Genomic DNA, 12,987 nt, shown 5'->3' with positions numbered 1-12,987 from the left:
TTTTTTTTTTTTTTCTTATCTTCTGACTAGGTTTGCTCTTGATGATTAAGGTAAGTAATTGCTATTATATTAGTGTAACTTAAGAACCACTTTTCTCAATTATGGGTTATTGTTCTTGGTATCTTCTCCTACCCACTCAATTTGGGGTTACCTGAACCCCATTTTGATGTTTGAAATTTAGATGACCTTATTTCATGGATGAAATACCATATACTCATTATATTTGAGTATAATTTTTTGGTTTGGGGTAGAATTGGGGAATTAAATGCCATATGTTTAAACTGGGTGATCCTTGAAGGAATTATAAATTACCCTAGTTTAGCTTAAAGACTTTCCTGCTTATGGTTGTTTTTGAATAGTTACATGAATATTGATAATTAAGATGTTAATACCTTTCAGTCTGGGTACTTTAAATGCTTCAGTAGAGATTTTCTACTGTGAAAGTTCATGTCCCTTGTTAGCATCTGTGTAAGAAAGCTCTCACTACTTTAAAATCAAATAGTTAAAGCTACAAAATAAGCATAGGAATTATTTTTAAATACCAGTTACTGGCATATAAACGCAGGTTACAGAGAGATGAACTTAAGGATAACTCACTTTGCCCATAAGCTTGTCACAGGCATGGTTGCAATTATGCAAATTGGTTCAGGCTTTTGTTTTTGTTAGTTATAGTGCAGCAAACACATTTTAAGATATTAATACCCTTTAAATCATTCATAATTACGGACTAATTTCATCTTGAAGGAAATGATCATATTCTTATCTCCTGCCATTTAAAGCTTAAACATAGTTCAAAGCAGTGAAGATTGTGCCGTACAAAATACGCGCTTAAAGCAGATTTTTCTCAGGACTTGAGCTCTAAATTTTACCACTTCTGGGACTCATGTGATAGATTCGTAGTATAGATTTAGAGAGAGTTTTAAAGACTCCTATTGACACAGGGGCACAAAATGGTTCCTTGGAAACTATTCAGATGTCCAGTCACAGTAAGTGTGGATTAACGGTTCAGATCATATAGTGTGCACTGACAGGCAACAGAATGCTTGGGGGTGGCTGTGCTCGCTGTTAAGGATGGTGCATTTCTTCTGGTATTTTAACGACTGCTGTTTGTTTTAAAAGAAAGAAAAAAAAAAAAAAAACCCAGCATTGAAACTATCTGCGAGGTAAAGCTACCGAAACCTAACCCAGCAGGCATGCTCTTATAGAAAACTCTTCTTAGTACTTGCAGTGAGGTTATAACTGAGGACATGTGGTATATATTACAGTGCCCAGGGAATTCAGATCTCTGCAGTGTGCAGTCACTATGAAAGGCTAATTTAAAAATGAAGCGGTAGCCTTTGCTCCCTTCGTAGCTCTCTTACTTGGCCAGCGCTTCCTGTTCGCTTCACATTAGTCTAGTCTGCTTTGGGTGGGACAAGGCAAATGGAAATTTAAAGGGGACCATAAAGGGGATATGTGGACTTCCATCCCCACTCCGAGCACTCCCTTCCTCCAGCGTACACTCAGCATTTCACACCAGACGTTGCACAGTCTTGCACGATCCTCGCAAAAAGGGCTAAAGGCAGAGCTGTCCATGGTTAGGATAAAAATGTTGGAACTGACGGTTGAAAATCAGGTAATCACAGTCGTCTTGGTGAGCACAACTTATTAGAGGGCCAGGGAAGGAATGCTGTCTCTCAGCAGCAGGCAGGAAGAAATTGCTCTTAAAAAGCTTACCTCTCCAGGGAGGAATCAGATATCAGACTTTGCCAAGCCTCAGGTCCAACCCATAAGGTCCCACCTACATCCCCCCCGCCCCATCCCAGCTTTGTTAGATTGCTAGCATCGATCGCTGGCTTTTTCTGACCCAACAGTGGGTGCAGGAAAGGGAGCCAGCCAGACTGAAAGCGAGCAAGGTGGGGGTGGGGGGCGCTGGGGGTGGAGGGGAGACTGGAGCTGCTTTTGTAGAGAAAGAAAGAAAAAGAAGAGAAAAGGGGCCATGGGGACTAAGCTTCACTGGTGCCTGCCTGCTTCTCTTTGATTTGATGGCCTTTATTCCTTCTAATTGGATAAAATAGGAAGTCACTGGCAGTCCTGTGTTGCTGGGTGTACTGATTTTACTCAGAGCAGCCAGCAGGTCTAGAGAGTGGGGAGAGAGAGGGGGTGGGGACAGGGATAGGACAGAGAGAGAGAGAGAGACAGAGAGACTGTGGATGAGAAGGGGAAAGAGACTGAAGCAGAGGAGAGCCGCAGAGGGAGAAAGTGGATGAGCGCTCCAGAAGGACAAAGAGGAGTAGCCCGGGCGGGTGGAGACAGGGCGGGGAAAGGAGTCACCGCCCCTCCTGGCGCACTCTCGCCTTCCCGGCCCTCTGCGCCCATCGCGTTCGCGGCGATGCTCCGAGGGCAGGCACCTGCTGCTCTGTAATGATTCAGCCGCTTTCCGCCGCCGTCGCGTTAACACAACAGGATGCTGTTGCTACTGTCGCTGCTGCCTCTGCTGCCGCCGCCGCTGCTGCCGCCGCCGCCGCCGCCGCTGGTCCTGCTCCTGCTTTTACTGCTCCTGCATGACAGTTGTGTCCTTCATCTGAGCAGACACCAGCTTCAGATGCTCGAGGTGAGGAACATGCCTTTCGGTCTGGGCTACTGGTTTACCTAATTCTCCGGCAAGCCCCGCCGTTTTCTCTTCCGGCCCCCGTCCTCTGGACCAGCAGCCGGGATGGTCTGGAGAAGCGTTGGAAAGAACTAGAAAAGTGGCCCAGAAACAGCAGCTCAAGAATTATTACGATATACTTTTCTTTTGTAGATGCTAGAAGCTTTTCTTTTTTCTTTCTTTTTTTTTTTTTTTCCTTTCCCTGTTCCTTCCTCCTGAACTCTTCTTGCTTTTGATGATGGCCTTGGACTTGGACGACTTATCGATTTCCCCCTCTAAGATGCTGTATCATCTGGTTGGGGGGGGCTCTGCATGGTAATGGACCGTGAGAGCGGCCAGGCCTTCTGGAGGTGAGCCGATGGAGGTTTCCTCCCCAGACATGTCTGAGGTAGCTGCCGAGAGGTCCTCCAGCCCCTCCACTCAGCTGAGTGCAGACCCGTCTCTAGACGGGCTCCCAGCAGCGGAAGACATGCCAGAGCCCCACACTGAAGATGGGAGAAGCCCCGGACTCGTGGGCCTGGCCGTGCCCTGCTGCGTGTGCCTGGAAGCCGAGCGCCTGAGAGGTTGCCTCAACTCCGAGAAAATCTGCATCGTGCCCATTCTGGCCTGCCTGGTCAGCCTCTGCCTCTGCATTGCCGGCCTCAAGTGGGTATTTGTGGACAAGATATTTGAGTACGACTCTCCTACTCACCTTGACCCTGGGGGGTTAGGCCAGGACCCTATTATTTCTCTGGATCCAACTGCTGCCTCAGCTGGGTGGGTGTCCCCTGAGGCATACACCTCACCTGTCCCCAGGGCTCGATCTGAAACTGAGGTTCAAGTTACAGTGCGAGTTGACAATGCTGTCGCATCCTCTGAGCCTTCAGCGGCACCGACACCGAAGAATCGTATTTTTGCTTTTTCTTTCCTGCCTTCCACTGCATCATCCTTCCCTTCTCCCACCCGGAGCCCTGAGGTGAGAACACCCAAGCCAGCAACTCAGCCACAAACAACAGAAACTAATCTCCAAACTGCTCCTAAACTTTGTAAGTAGAGAGAGAGAGAGAGAGAGAGAGACGATGATGAACAAAGGAATGGGGTGGGTGTGAGGTCCCAAAAGATGTTCTCTAGAGCACGTAGCTGTTTCCCTTTCTTTCTTGCATTTCAATCGCCTGGTTTTGTTGAAGCGAATCATGTGACTGAGATGCTCGGTCTGGCATCTAAGGGATGAGTAAAAAGATCTCGTGAACTCCTGGTCTGAACCAGGAACCGGTGCTCTAGCGGCAGCTCCCTCTAGCCTGACTGTTAAATCTGGGGTTGGAGATGCAAAAGTTCAGCATCTGCAAGTCATGCTCGAATTTAACTTAAACTCAATTTGTTTCGAACACTTTTTAAAATTTAAACATCAGATCATCCTTTTATATATCTACAAATGTGACTTCCATTCACCAGTGCATATTATATTGTGTCTTTCCATCATAGGCTTCCTGTCACCTTTCTGGTACCTTCTGCCTCCCAGCAACTCCAAGATACCCCCGTTGTCTTCCTCTATCTCTTCTTCCTGTTCCCTAGCCACTCTCCCCACCTTTGCATTTTAGTTGGTTCTTTCTGATGCTCCAGCAAGTCTTAAAACATTTACGGTGCTCACCCCTCACCAGCTTAAGACTACTGCTCTCCTGCCCAGATTGTAGTTTTGGTTACTGAGCACTTAACTAGGGGCAGCTTTATTTTGTGCAGGACACAGTACAATTCTACATGAAGGGATTTCCCCAAATTAGTTTTGTCTTCTATAATTAAATGTTTAAATAGCTTCCTTGGCAGCCATTAAAAAGTACAAGATCCGTTAGTAAGGTACATCTTTTTTTTTTTTTTTTTTAAGACATGTGTCATCTTAGCCCAGCAGTTTGCAGCAGCCCGGTTTAATAAGCTGTGAGCAAAGGGAGCCCACGCTCTTAAAACAATACAGAACAATATATTGCTGTTTGCGCTGGGTCACTGCGGTAGCTTTACAATGGAAAGTTGACAAGGGCGAAACCAAGAGTAGTCAGATTGTTCAAAATGCTGATATAGAAGGGAGGAGTTTTCTGTTGCCTTTTATTAAAAAATGTTTGTAGTTTATTTTTGTTCTGTTTTTATCACTCTTTACCATTGATGAATATCTACTTAGTAGAAAAAAGTAAAAGATCAGAGAATTTGATTCTTAATAACGTGTGTAAAATCTCTTAGAGTTAAAAGAAAAGCTGAGAGAATCTGTGATGAAATACTCATTCTGTTTTCCCTCTAGACGGTAATGAAGAATAATGAATACCTTTTGCAGACGTTGTGTTCCATATAAAGTAGAGCGATGTGTTATACAAACACAGGAAAACTTGATTTGTGCTTGTGATTCAAGATTATTTCACGCACATACCAGTTTCAGTGGCAAAGATTAAAAAAAAAAAAGAGAGGCTTATTTTCCGGGTGTAATTAGGGAAAACCTCCTTCATGCAGGCACTGCTTTGTATCTTTATCAAATCCCTGAAGCATTGTTAAAGGTCTGACAGACATCGCTATATTCACTGCCTCTTCCCACCTGGCAAAATGACCAAGAAATAATACCCAGATGGAATGACAGGCTATAAAAAGCAAGTTCAGGTCCTGCAAAGAAAAGCAAAATTGCCCGGGAGGACAAGATCACTTCTTTGTCTTTATCATTTTAAAACTTCAGTCTTGAATTAAAATGTGCCTGAATAGATGTAGTTGCTCAGAGAAAGAAAGATAGCCCTTTGAAAAACTCCCTAAGTCAATCCTGTAATTTGATCATCTGAGGAAATCAAGCAAAGAAACATCCAGCACATTTTCCTTGTCTAGAAGCATGTCAGGAAGTATGTTGTAAGTTTTGCAGAATTATTTTTTTAAGGCTAAGTGTTTGAATAGATTATATCTTCCATATAGTCTTTTCTTTGCTTTTTTTCCAAGCCAGGGCATTGATATTGTGGCATTTGCAATAAGTGGAAAAGATTTACTGCTGCCTAAAAGCATCACCGGAGCCAGTTTGGCTAGATGCACAGCTACTGCATTCTGAAGTGCGTCGGAGATAAGCTTGGAAAAGCAGAGTGGAAAGTAGTTTTCTCCTGAAAAGTTGGAGTAGACAGTTGGTTAACACTTTAAAGCCTATAGGGAAACTCTGATAAGTGTTTGGACTGGTGCCTAAAAAAAAAAAAAATCAATACTAGTATCCTAAAAATTGAGAGTCTGTTTTTTTTTTGGAAAGGGATTGGTCCAGGTAGCTTTGTTTGCAGAGACTTGTAAATGGTTGTTCTTGTTGTTTAAGAAGGTTAGTAACCATTAAATAAAGGACAGGAAAAAAAAAGAGTTTAGAATGGGATTGTCATTTTGTAATCTCTCTCATTCTTTTTAACTAAGAAAGTATTGGCTAGTCACAGAAAGAGCTGATAATTGGGAGTTTTCTTTTATCATGTGTGTTTTGAACATGAACTAAGCTGTCATGGCTTATATTTTAAAACGACATTATCATGGCTGAAAGATGCTCTTCAGTGGCTTTAGGATTTTCTTCTCCCTTTTCTGTTTTCTTTCTGTCTCAGCATATTCAGCATATTATGCACAGAGCTGTAGCCTTCAAGGTCATAGTCTGTGCAGGGCTAATTGATTCTTCTTTTTCCTGGAGCCTGAGAGAGTGGAAGAGAGACGATCCCAGTAATTGTGTCTGCGGTGTTCCTCCCCAAATCAATTTACCTACTAGGATGAGGGTTTTATTTTATAAGTACTAGAATTAGTTCTTTCCTCACTGACTCTTGTGAAATTACCACATTCTATGTCTTTATTATTCTAGAAGGCAAAACGTAACATTTTAAATTACCTATAGGTATAGTGGCTATGTCAGATTTTGTAAAATGTGTATGTCTTTCATAAAGTAATATAATTTCATGTTTTTACCATATTAATTTGTACATACACATAGAAATCTAATGCAGAAGTGGAATTAAAATATGTGTGTATGGGTGTGTGTGTGTGTGTGTGTATATATATATATGTATTTTTTATTCTGAACTTTTCTATGTGTGGTTAGTGGTTTCCTTCTACAGCAATCATTGTGTGGGTCACATAATACTTGAACCATTAATTTGTTTTCTTTGCCTGGGCTTTACAATTTTTTCCTACCCTGTATTTCTATGGAAAGAACTGAATTTTGGGAGATTTCAAACTTAGATTACCATAAAAAGAGCTGACTAATTAACTTGTAGCCAGGAAGCTGTAGCATCATCTTGAAAGGAATTAGTTTCTGGATGGGAGATCCTGCTTGACAACAGACTCTTGGATGTAAGAATGTATTGGTATTTACATCTTAGGCCAGACTTATTTTGCTTTCTTTTAAGTCTTTTTATTAGGTTGCATGATAAACCACTGTTACTGCAGTGACGATATGAATCACTGTCATTTGCAAAAATCCTCATGATGAGTTGAATATACCAAAGGATTTCTTCCCTTCAATTTAAAAGTGGCATTCATGTAAATTCCAGTGAATCTTTCTTCCAGTTCCTGGTTACTATACTTGTAGGTATTTTGGAACAGTGATTTTAAATAACTTTTCTTCCCTGGAACCATGCTGAAAACATTAAAAAATGGAAGGAGCTGAAGGATCCTCAGTTCACACCAAATAATTTCACAAATTTACTAGCGAGGAAACCCAGGCTCAGAAATATCTAGTGAAATTCTTTTGCTAAAATTCACTAAACTCTGAAAAATTTAGTGAAATCCAAAGTAGTAGAAAATAAATAATCTCTTGTCTTCCAGAATTTAAACACACACACACACACACACACACACACACACACACACACACACAGCTGTTTTCTCCTATCATCTTTTCCCCTGTTCTAGAGACGTAGAACTGGAAACTAACTCTGGTCGTTTCGGTAGCATCTGACTGACAATTAGGGAAGTACTTCAACTGACATCATTTGTCAAGCATGTATAGTTCATATCACTGTTTTGTTCTTATTAAATTTTCAGTAGTGGTGGTCTTTTCTCTTTGTATTTGATCATCCATACAGTGTTCAGCTTGCTTTTGAAAACAGCTTGAGTTGCCTGGGGTGAGCTCTCCCCTAATATATAGCAGGTGTCTAGATGGCTCACCTCTTTCCTGCACGTCTCACTGTGATTTTTCCTCCTTATTTCTTTGTGACACCCAGATCAGCCTTCTTCCTTCCTTTTCCTTCTCGCTTTCCTAGTTATTCCTTGAATCTTTCTTATTTTTCTAATTATGTCATTTTGGCTTTATATGCCAATATGTCATTGCATTCAAAGATATCAAAACATCTTCGCCTGTCTTTTCACATATAATTTTTATTTATTGCATTTTAATACTGAAAGGCATTTATACATGTTACAGACACACATACAAAAAAAGTCTCCAGCCAGTGAACGATACAGCAGTTTCTTATTGGCACAATGAATTCAGACTTTTGTCCCTTTCCTTTATCTCTTCCTCGTCTTGTCCTTAGTGTGCTTGATGCCAATTTCTCCTCTGATTTTTCCACATTTGCATATCAGCATTTCTGCACTCCCAGAAAATTATTATGTCTCAAGCCATTCATCTGTGTTCTTCCCCATCTCTTTTCCTTTTTAATAACACCTCATAGTATCCTTTTAAAGCATGGAGGAAGAGATATTGTATAGATCAAAAAACCAAGACATAAAATAGTTATGACTTGTCTAGACACCCCCGGGAGCCAGGAGTGTAACTCTTGTGCCCTGATTCCATTGCACTTTCTACTACACCGTAAACTGTGTCATGTCTACTTTCATGCTCATGTTCCCATTTTTATTCTTTTATTTATTCTACATCAACGTTTTGTTTTTCTTCTATTGTTTCCTCTTTTTCTTCATTCAGTGAATGTATGTTAAATGCCTGCTGTGTGCCAGGCACCGTTCTAGACTGGTTATGTGGCACTGGAAAGTAGGAGAGTTTTTGCCTTCATGGAGCTTCTGTTCTGGTGGATTTTAAGAATCTAGTTGCATAGCTCAGTCTGAGGTATTTCTTTGCCTTCTTATATATATATATACCCTCTAAACTCAGCATTTCTTCTCTTGCCTTCGTGTTATTCACCTTTTGACTTCCATTCCTGTTCTTCCCTCAGTATGTTTCTCTCTTCTATCTGCCCAATACTGAACACTTGCCCAGCGACGTCCTTTATCTTAAAGTGACATCAATCCACCTGTGTACCAACAGCTGAGTAGCCTTGGGTGATTCATGTTTGGCACACGTGGCACTATTTAATCAAATTGTTGGAATGGTTAGGAAAGTAATATCTATCCAGTGATATCCTTTAGGAGCACTCTCTTATGCTAGAAAATATATACATGGTTCTTCTAGCATGTAAATAAAGATTGTAAGATTATTTTCAGACTCTAGAAAGCTGGTAGCTGTAAATATTTTGTTTCTATATTTTGGCCGTATTTTCTGTGTCTTGTTTTGTTTTGCAGAACATCGAGAGCATTAAAATATTCACAAGGGTTTTTTAGTTTCACTGTCCAGAGGAACGTTTGAGTCTTCTGTTAAGTTGTTTAATTCCCAAACTGAGCAAAGACATGGCTTCATACACTATTCACATGAAGAGTGATTGACTAGAAGTGAGTAGGCTTCATCATCTCAAAGCTAGTTGCAGTCTTTGCTGCAGTGAATTTGACCTAGTGTGTGTGTGTGTGTGTGTGTGTGTGTGTGTGTGTGTGTGTGAGCCTTCAAAGGTTATTTCTGAATAATATAGTTGATGTCTTGGAACTGTAGAATTTTATATGTTGAACATTTTTAGAGATTATATCTGGATCACCTTCCAACTGAGAAAAGGCAGGTCTGGAAAAGTGAGGTGACTTGCCCCAGGTCACTACAGCCAATTAATGGCAGTGCTGAGACTAAAACCAAAGTGACACTTTCTTTTGCCACTCTGCTTTTCTTCTCCAAACTGTTTTTTAGCATTTATATTCAAATAGTATATATTATCATCACTTAAAGGATTTTGATTTTCCTATTTTTTATTTACATCCTAATTAGTAAAACTTTTATTATTCTATGATAGATGTCTTCTTTAGAGAAGAGAATTTTACCTTTATGATTTGATCAGTATAGGACACCCCTTTGGAGGTTGGACATCCATCTCTCAGCATAGTATGTTAGAGAATTTTTAAACAAAGTTATCCCAACGAAAATGTGTTACTTATTTGGAAAGATGTTAATTTTTTGTTGCTGAAAGTATTTCAGCAATGATATTTGCTAAGGGAGATTCATTCATGTTCCAAGCAAATAGTATTAAGTATATTTACCTCTGAAGTCTCTTAAAACTCTGAGTCTCTCTCTTATCTTAGGGTATTAGCTTTCCAGTTGGGCGGACTTGATTTTCATTCCTACTTCACCCTATTCACGGCCTTGAGGAAGTTAGATCACCCCTCTGAGTCTGTTTCCTTATTTATATGTCATAATAGTAGTACATATGTCTTGGGGCCTTTGGGAGGATTAAATGAGATATTGGGAAACACCAAGTCTTAGGCCTAAAACATGATAAATATAAAGCCAGTAACAATTTTCTCTCATTCTACTTTTGACTCCCTTCCTACCTTTGTTCTTTTTCTCCTTTGATCTTAACAGTGGTTTTGTAACGAAGTTTGGAGACTAAGTTTGGGAGTTTTGGGGGAATCTTATGAAAAACTTAGAAATAAGCACAGAGTCGAAGAAGCATCATGATAAAGTAAAAATTGTGCTAGAAACTTGAGATCCAGCTCTGCCTCTTATAAGCTCTGTGACCTTGAGAGAATCACTTCATCACTGGAGATTTGGTTTTTACATCCAAACAAATGGGGATGTTAACGCCTGAAATTCTCAAGAGATCACGATGAGGATAAAATAGGATACTCTGTGAAGGAAAACTTGTCATTAGGACAGAGATTAAAAGATATTTGCTTCCTTTTCTCTTTCTGTCAGGGTTCATATATGCATATCTTCACAAGTGTTAACATTTCTAGGAATAAATGGTAGGGGGCCTTTATAAGTGAATTAACTTGTTACTTCTTAGAATGACATAGAACATTGCTAATTTCTTAAGTGCCATAAAAAGAGTGATTTTTCCACCATAAGTATTGGCTAGAATACGTAGATTATTACTCTTTGGATAATGTCCAAAAAATCACCATGCAGGGGGCTTTATTATAAGGGCAGAAGGATAAGGAATCACTTTTAGAGAGAAAAAGACAGAGCTGGAAACTGAAATTGTTTGTTAAGGAAGTACTCTCTCTGAGAAGACTGGGGTAATAAGGAATCCACACAGTTTAAATGGAGTGCAAAGGAAGAGCTTGGTTGCAAAGATCAGAAATCCTTGATCTGAGTAAAGATTATGTTCACCTTATTCTTTTCATTATTCCAAACTGTGATTTCCTGACCGAAAAAGGTAAGAATTAAGGTCTGTGAGCTGTTTTTAGGATTTGACAAAACTCATGGAAATAATAATTTACATAGAATAATTGTAGATGAGCTAAATCAAACATAGTAATTCTGTAAATTTCATTAAAGATATAATGTTTAAATATATACATATGTATATATGTGTATATATACATGCAATTCATACACATACTATTTTAAATAAAGGAAAATGTTTTGATAATTAACAAATAATATTGGATGAATAAAATTATTTAGAAATGTGGATGAAAAGGCTTTTCATTAATAGGTTTGGAGGGTGAACAAAAGAAAACCCTCCAGCCCCATGTCTAATTGCTAGAGGTTTTTAAAAAGTAAAAGAGAAACAAAATTGTTACAGAAGTAGAAAATAATTGTACCTTAAATATATATTAGAGACCCTGTGGCAATGAATGTAAAATGACATCTTATTAGCTGGATTATTGGTCACGATCCTACAAAAAGGAACAAAGCCAGCGCCGTTCTGGATATATGCACTTAAGGGGCTTTCATATTTTTGTTTTGCACATAATTACTTTTCTTACAGACAGATGTAATTTTGTAACAGCTCTTCATTTGCAAAAATATGTAGTAGTGAGCGTAATGTATGTGCTTGCATTTATTAAAGTATAATTAGAGATATATGAGAATTTCCATGCTTTGATCATCTTAATTCTTATTAATTTGAGTATAACAGATTTGCTGCAGAAATTGAACTCCAAATCAATATTGGAGCGTTGAGGCAGCCCCTTATAAGGGAAAAATATGTGATAACAATCTAGGGCAGATTTTTGCCTGGGAATAGGTTTTCTGACTGTGCAATGGAAATAAGCTGATAGACTCAATAAAATTCAATGAAATATAATGGAAAGCTTCCTCGGGTAAAGCATTTTTTATTTTTCAGCAGAAACATGGTATGATACGACAAGACTTGATTTCCTATAATGTAATTTTCAGCAATAGGCCCTTGAGTGTGTGAATTGCCTTTCTGGAGGTGGCGTTCTCCTAACCAAAAGGGAAATTCATGAACTCTGTTTGAAGCAAAAGTTAGTACAGAATTTAATATGCATGTAATTCTCCAATAAAAAAATTTTCATAATTCATTTTATTTCGCAGCTCATAATTTAAAATTAAACCAATGCCCTTGGAGGGAATATGAGCGCAGTGAGGACAGTGATAGTTGTTACCACTAGAAAGAAAACTTATTTTATAGACAAGCAAAGAACATTAGATCTCTCAGATTTTTAACTGTGTTACCTGTGTTGGTGTAAGACGTTATATAATTTTATTTCTCCAGCTTGCCTCCCTTTTCCCTCTTTCTCTTTGTTTCTTATTTGCCATCCCACAGTTACCTTTCTCTTTCCTCTGCCATTCCCTGTCCCACCATTACTTCTTCTCCAGTGATCTCGCTGCACGTTGCTCCATCCTTCTCTCTCCCTCCCACCCTCCTCTGAAGCTGGGTGGCCTTGAGCATCAGAGCTTATGGAGCGGATGGCCCAGACCTGTGGTTTCTCACTGGGTGGTTTGGGGGGGGGGGGGGTTGGGCCTTTACCGGCGTTTTTGCCCCGGTTTGGCTTATGACTTTCAGTGTTGCCTCTTCCTTTGCTAAGTAGCAGGAAGTATTTGTTTTATGAAATATGCTGGTGTCACGGCAATAAAAGCTCCATAAATAAATGGAATGATCTAAGGACGGTGGAATTGAACTCTTGTTACCATTTGTTTGTAATCCCTTGGTAGAGCTTCCTGGGTCATAATTGCTTGCTCTTCTGGGAGCAAAAGGAATCAGTAACCATTGATTGTTACACGATGCTAAGTATTGCCTACAAAGCAAATCTTAAGAATGATTAGCGGCAGAGTTCTGTGTTACAACTCTGATCTTTTCCTCCTTATAATCTTTAAAGCAAGCTGAATTTCACAGTTTTTCCCTTCA

At 39.7% G+C, this 12,987-nt stretch overlaps 1 protein-coding gene across 12 annotated transcripts in view; it reads left to right on the top strand.

Moving 5' to 3' along the window:
• NRG1 (neuregulin 1) overlaps window positions 1-12,987 on the top strand; it is a 1,425,061-nt gene that overhangs the window by 1,266,984 nt on the left and 145,090 nt on the right. For 2 of the 12 annotated variants that reach the window (XM_012648558.1, XM_012648566.1), the window contains exon 1: window positions 2,988-3,654. The exons of the other annotated variants lie outside the window; for them this stretch is intronic. In XM_012648558.1, the coding sequence (XP_012504012.1) occupies window positions 2,988-3,654 (667 nt within the window). Of the gene's footprint in view, window positions 1-2,987; window positions 3,655-12,987 lie in introns of those variants that run through there. 12 annotated transcript variants of the gene reach the window in all.

This window comes from Propithecus coquereli, unplaced genomic scaffold (assembly GCF_000956105.1).
Source record: "Propithecus coquereli isolate 6110/MARCELLA unplaced genomic scaffold, Pcoq_1.0 Scaffold29, whole genome shotgun sequence".
In the NCBI taxonomy this organism is placed as follows: domain Eukaryota; kingdom Metazoa; phylum Chordata; class Mammalia; order Primates; family Indriidae; genus Propithecus; species Propithecus coquereli.
This window is presented reverse-complemented; position numbering and strand designations above follow the sequence as displayed.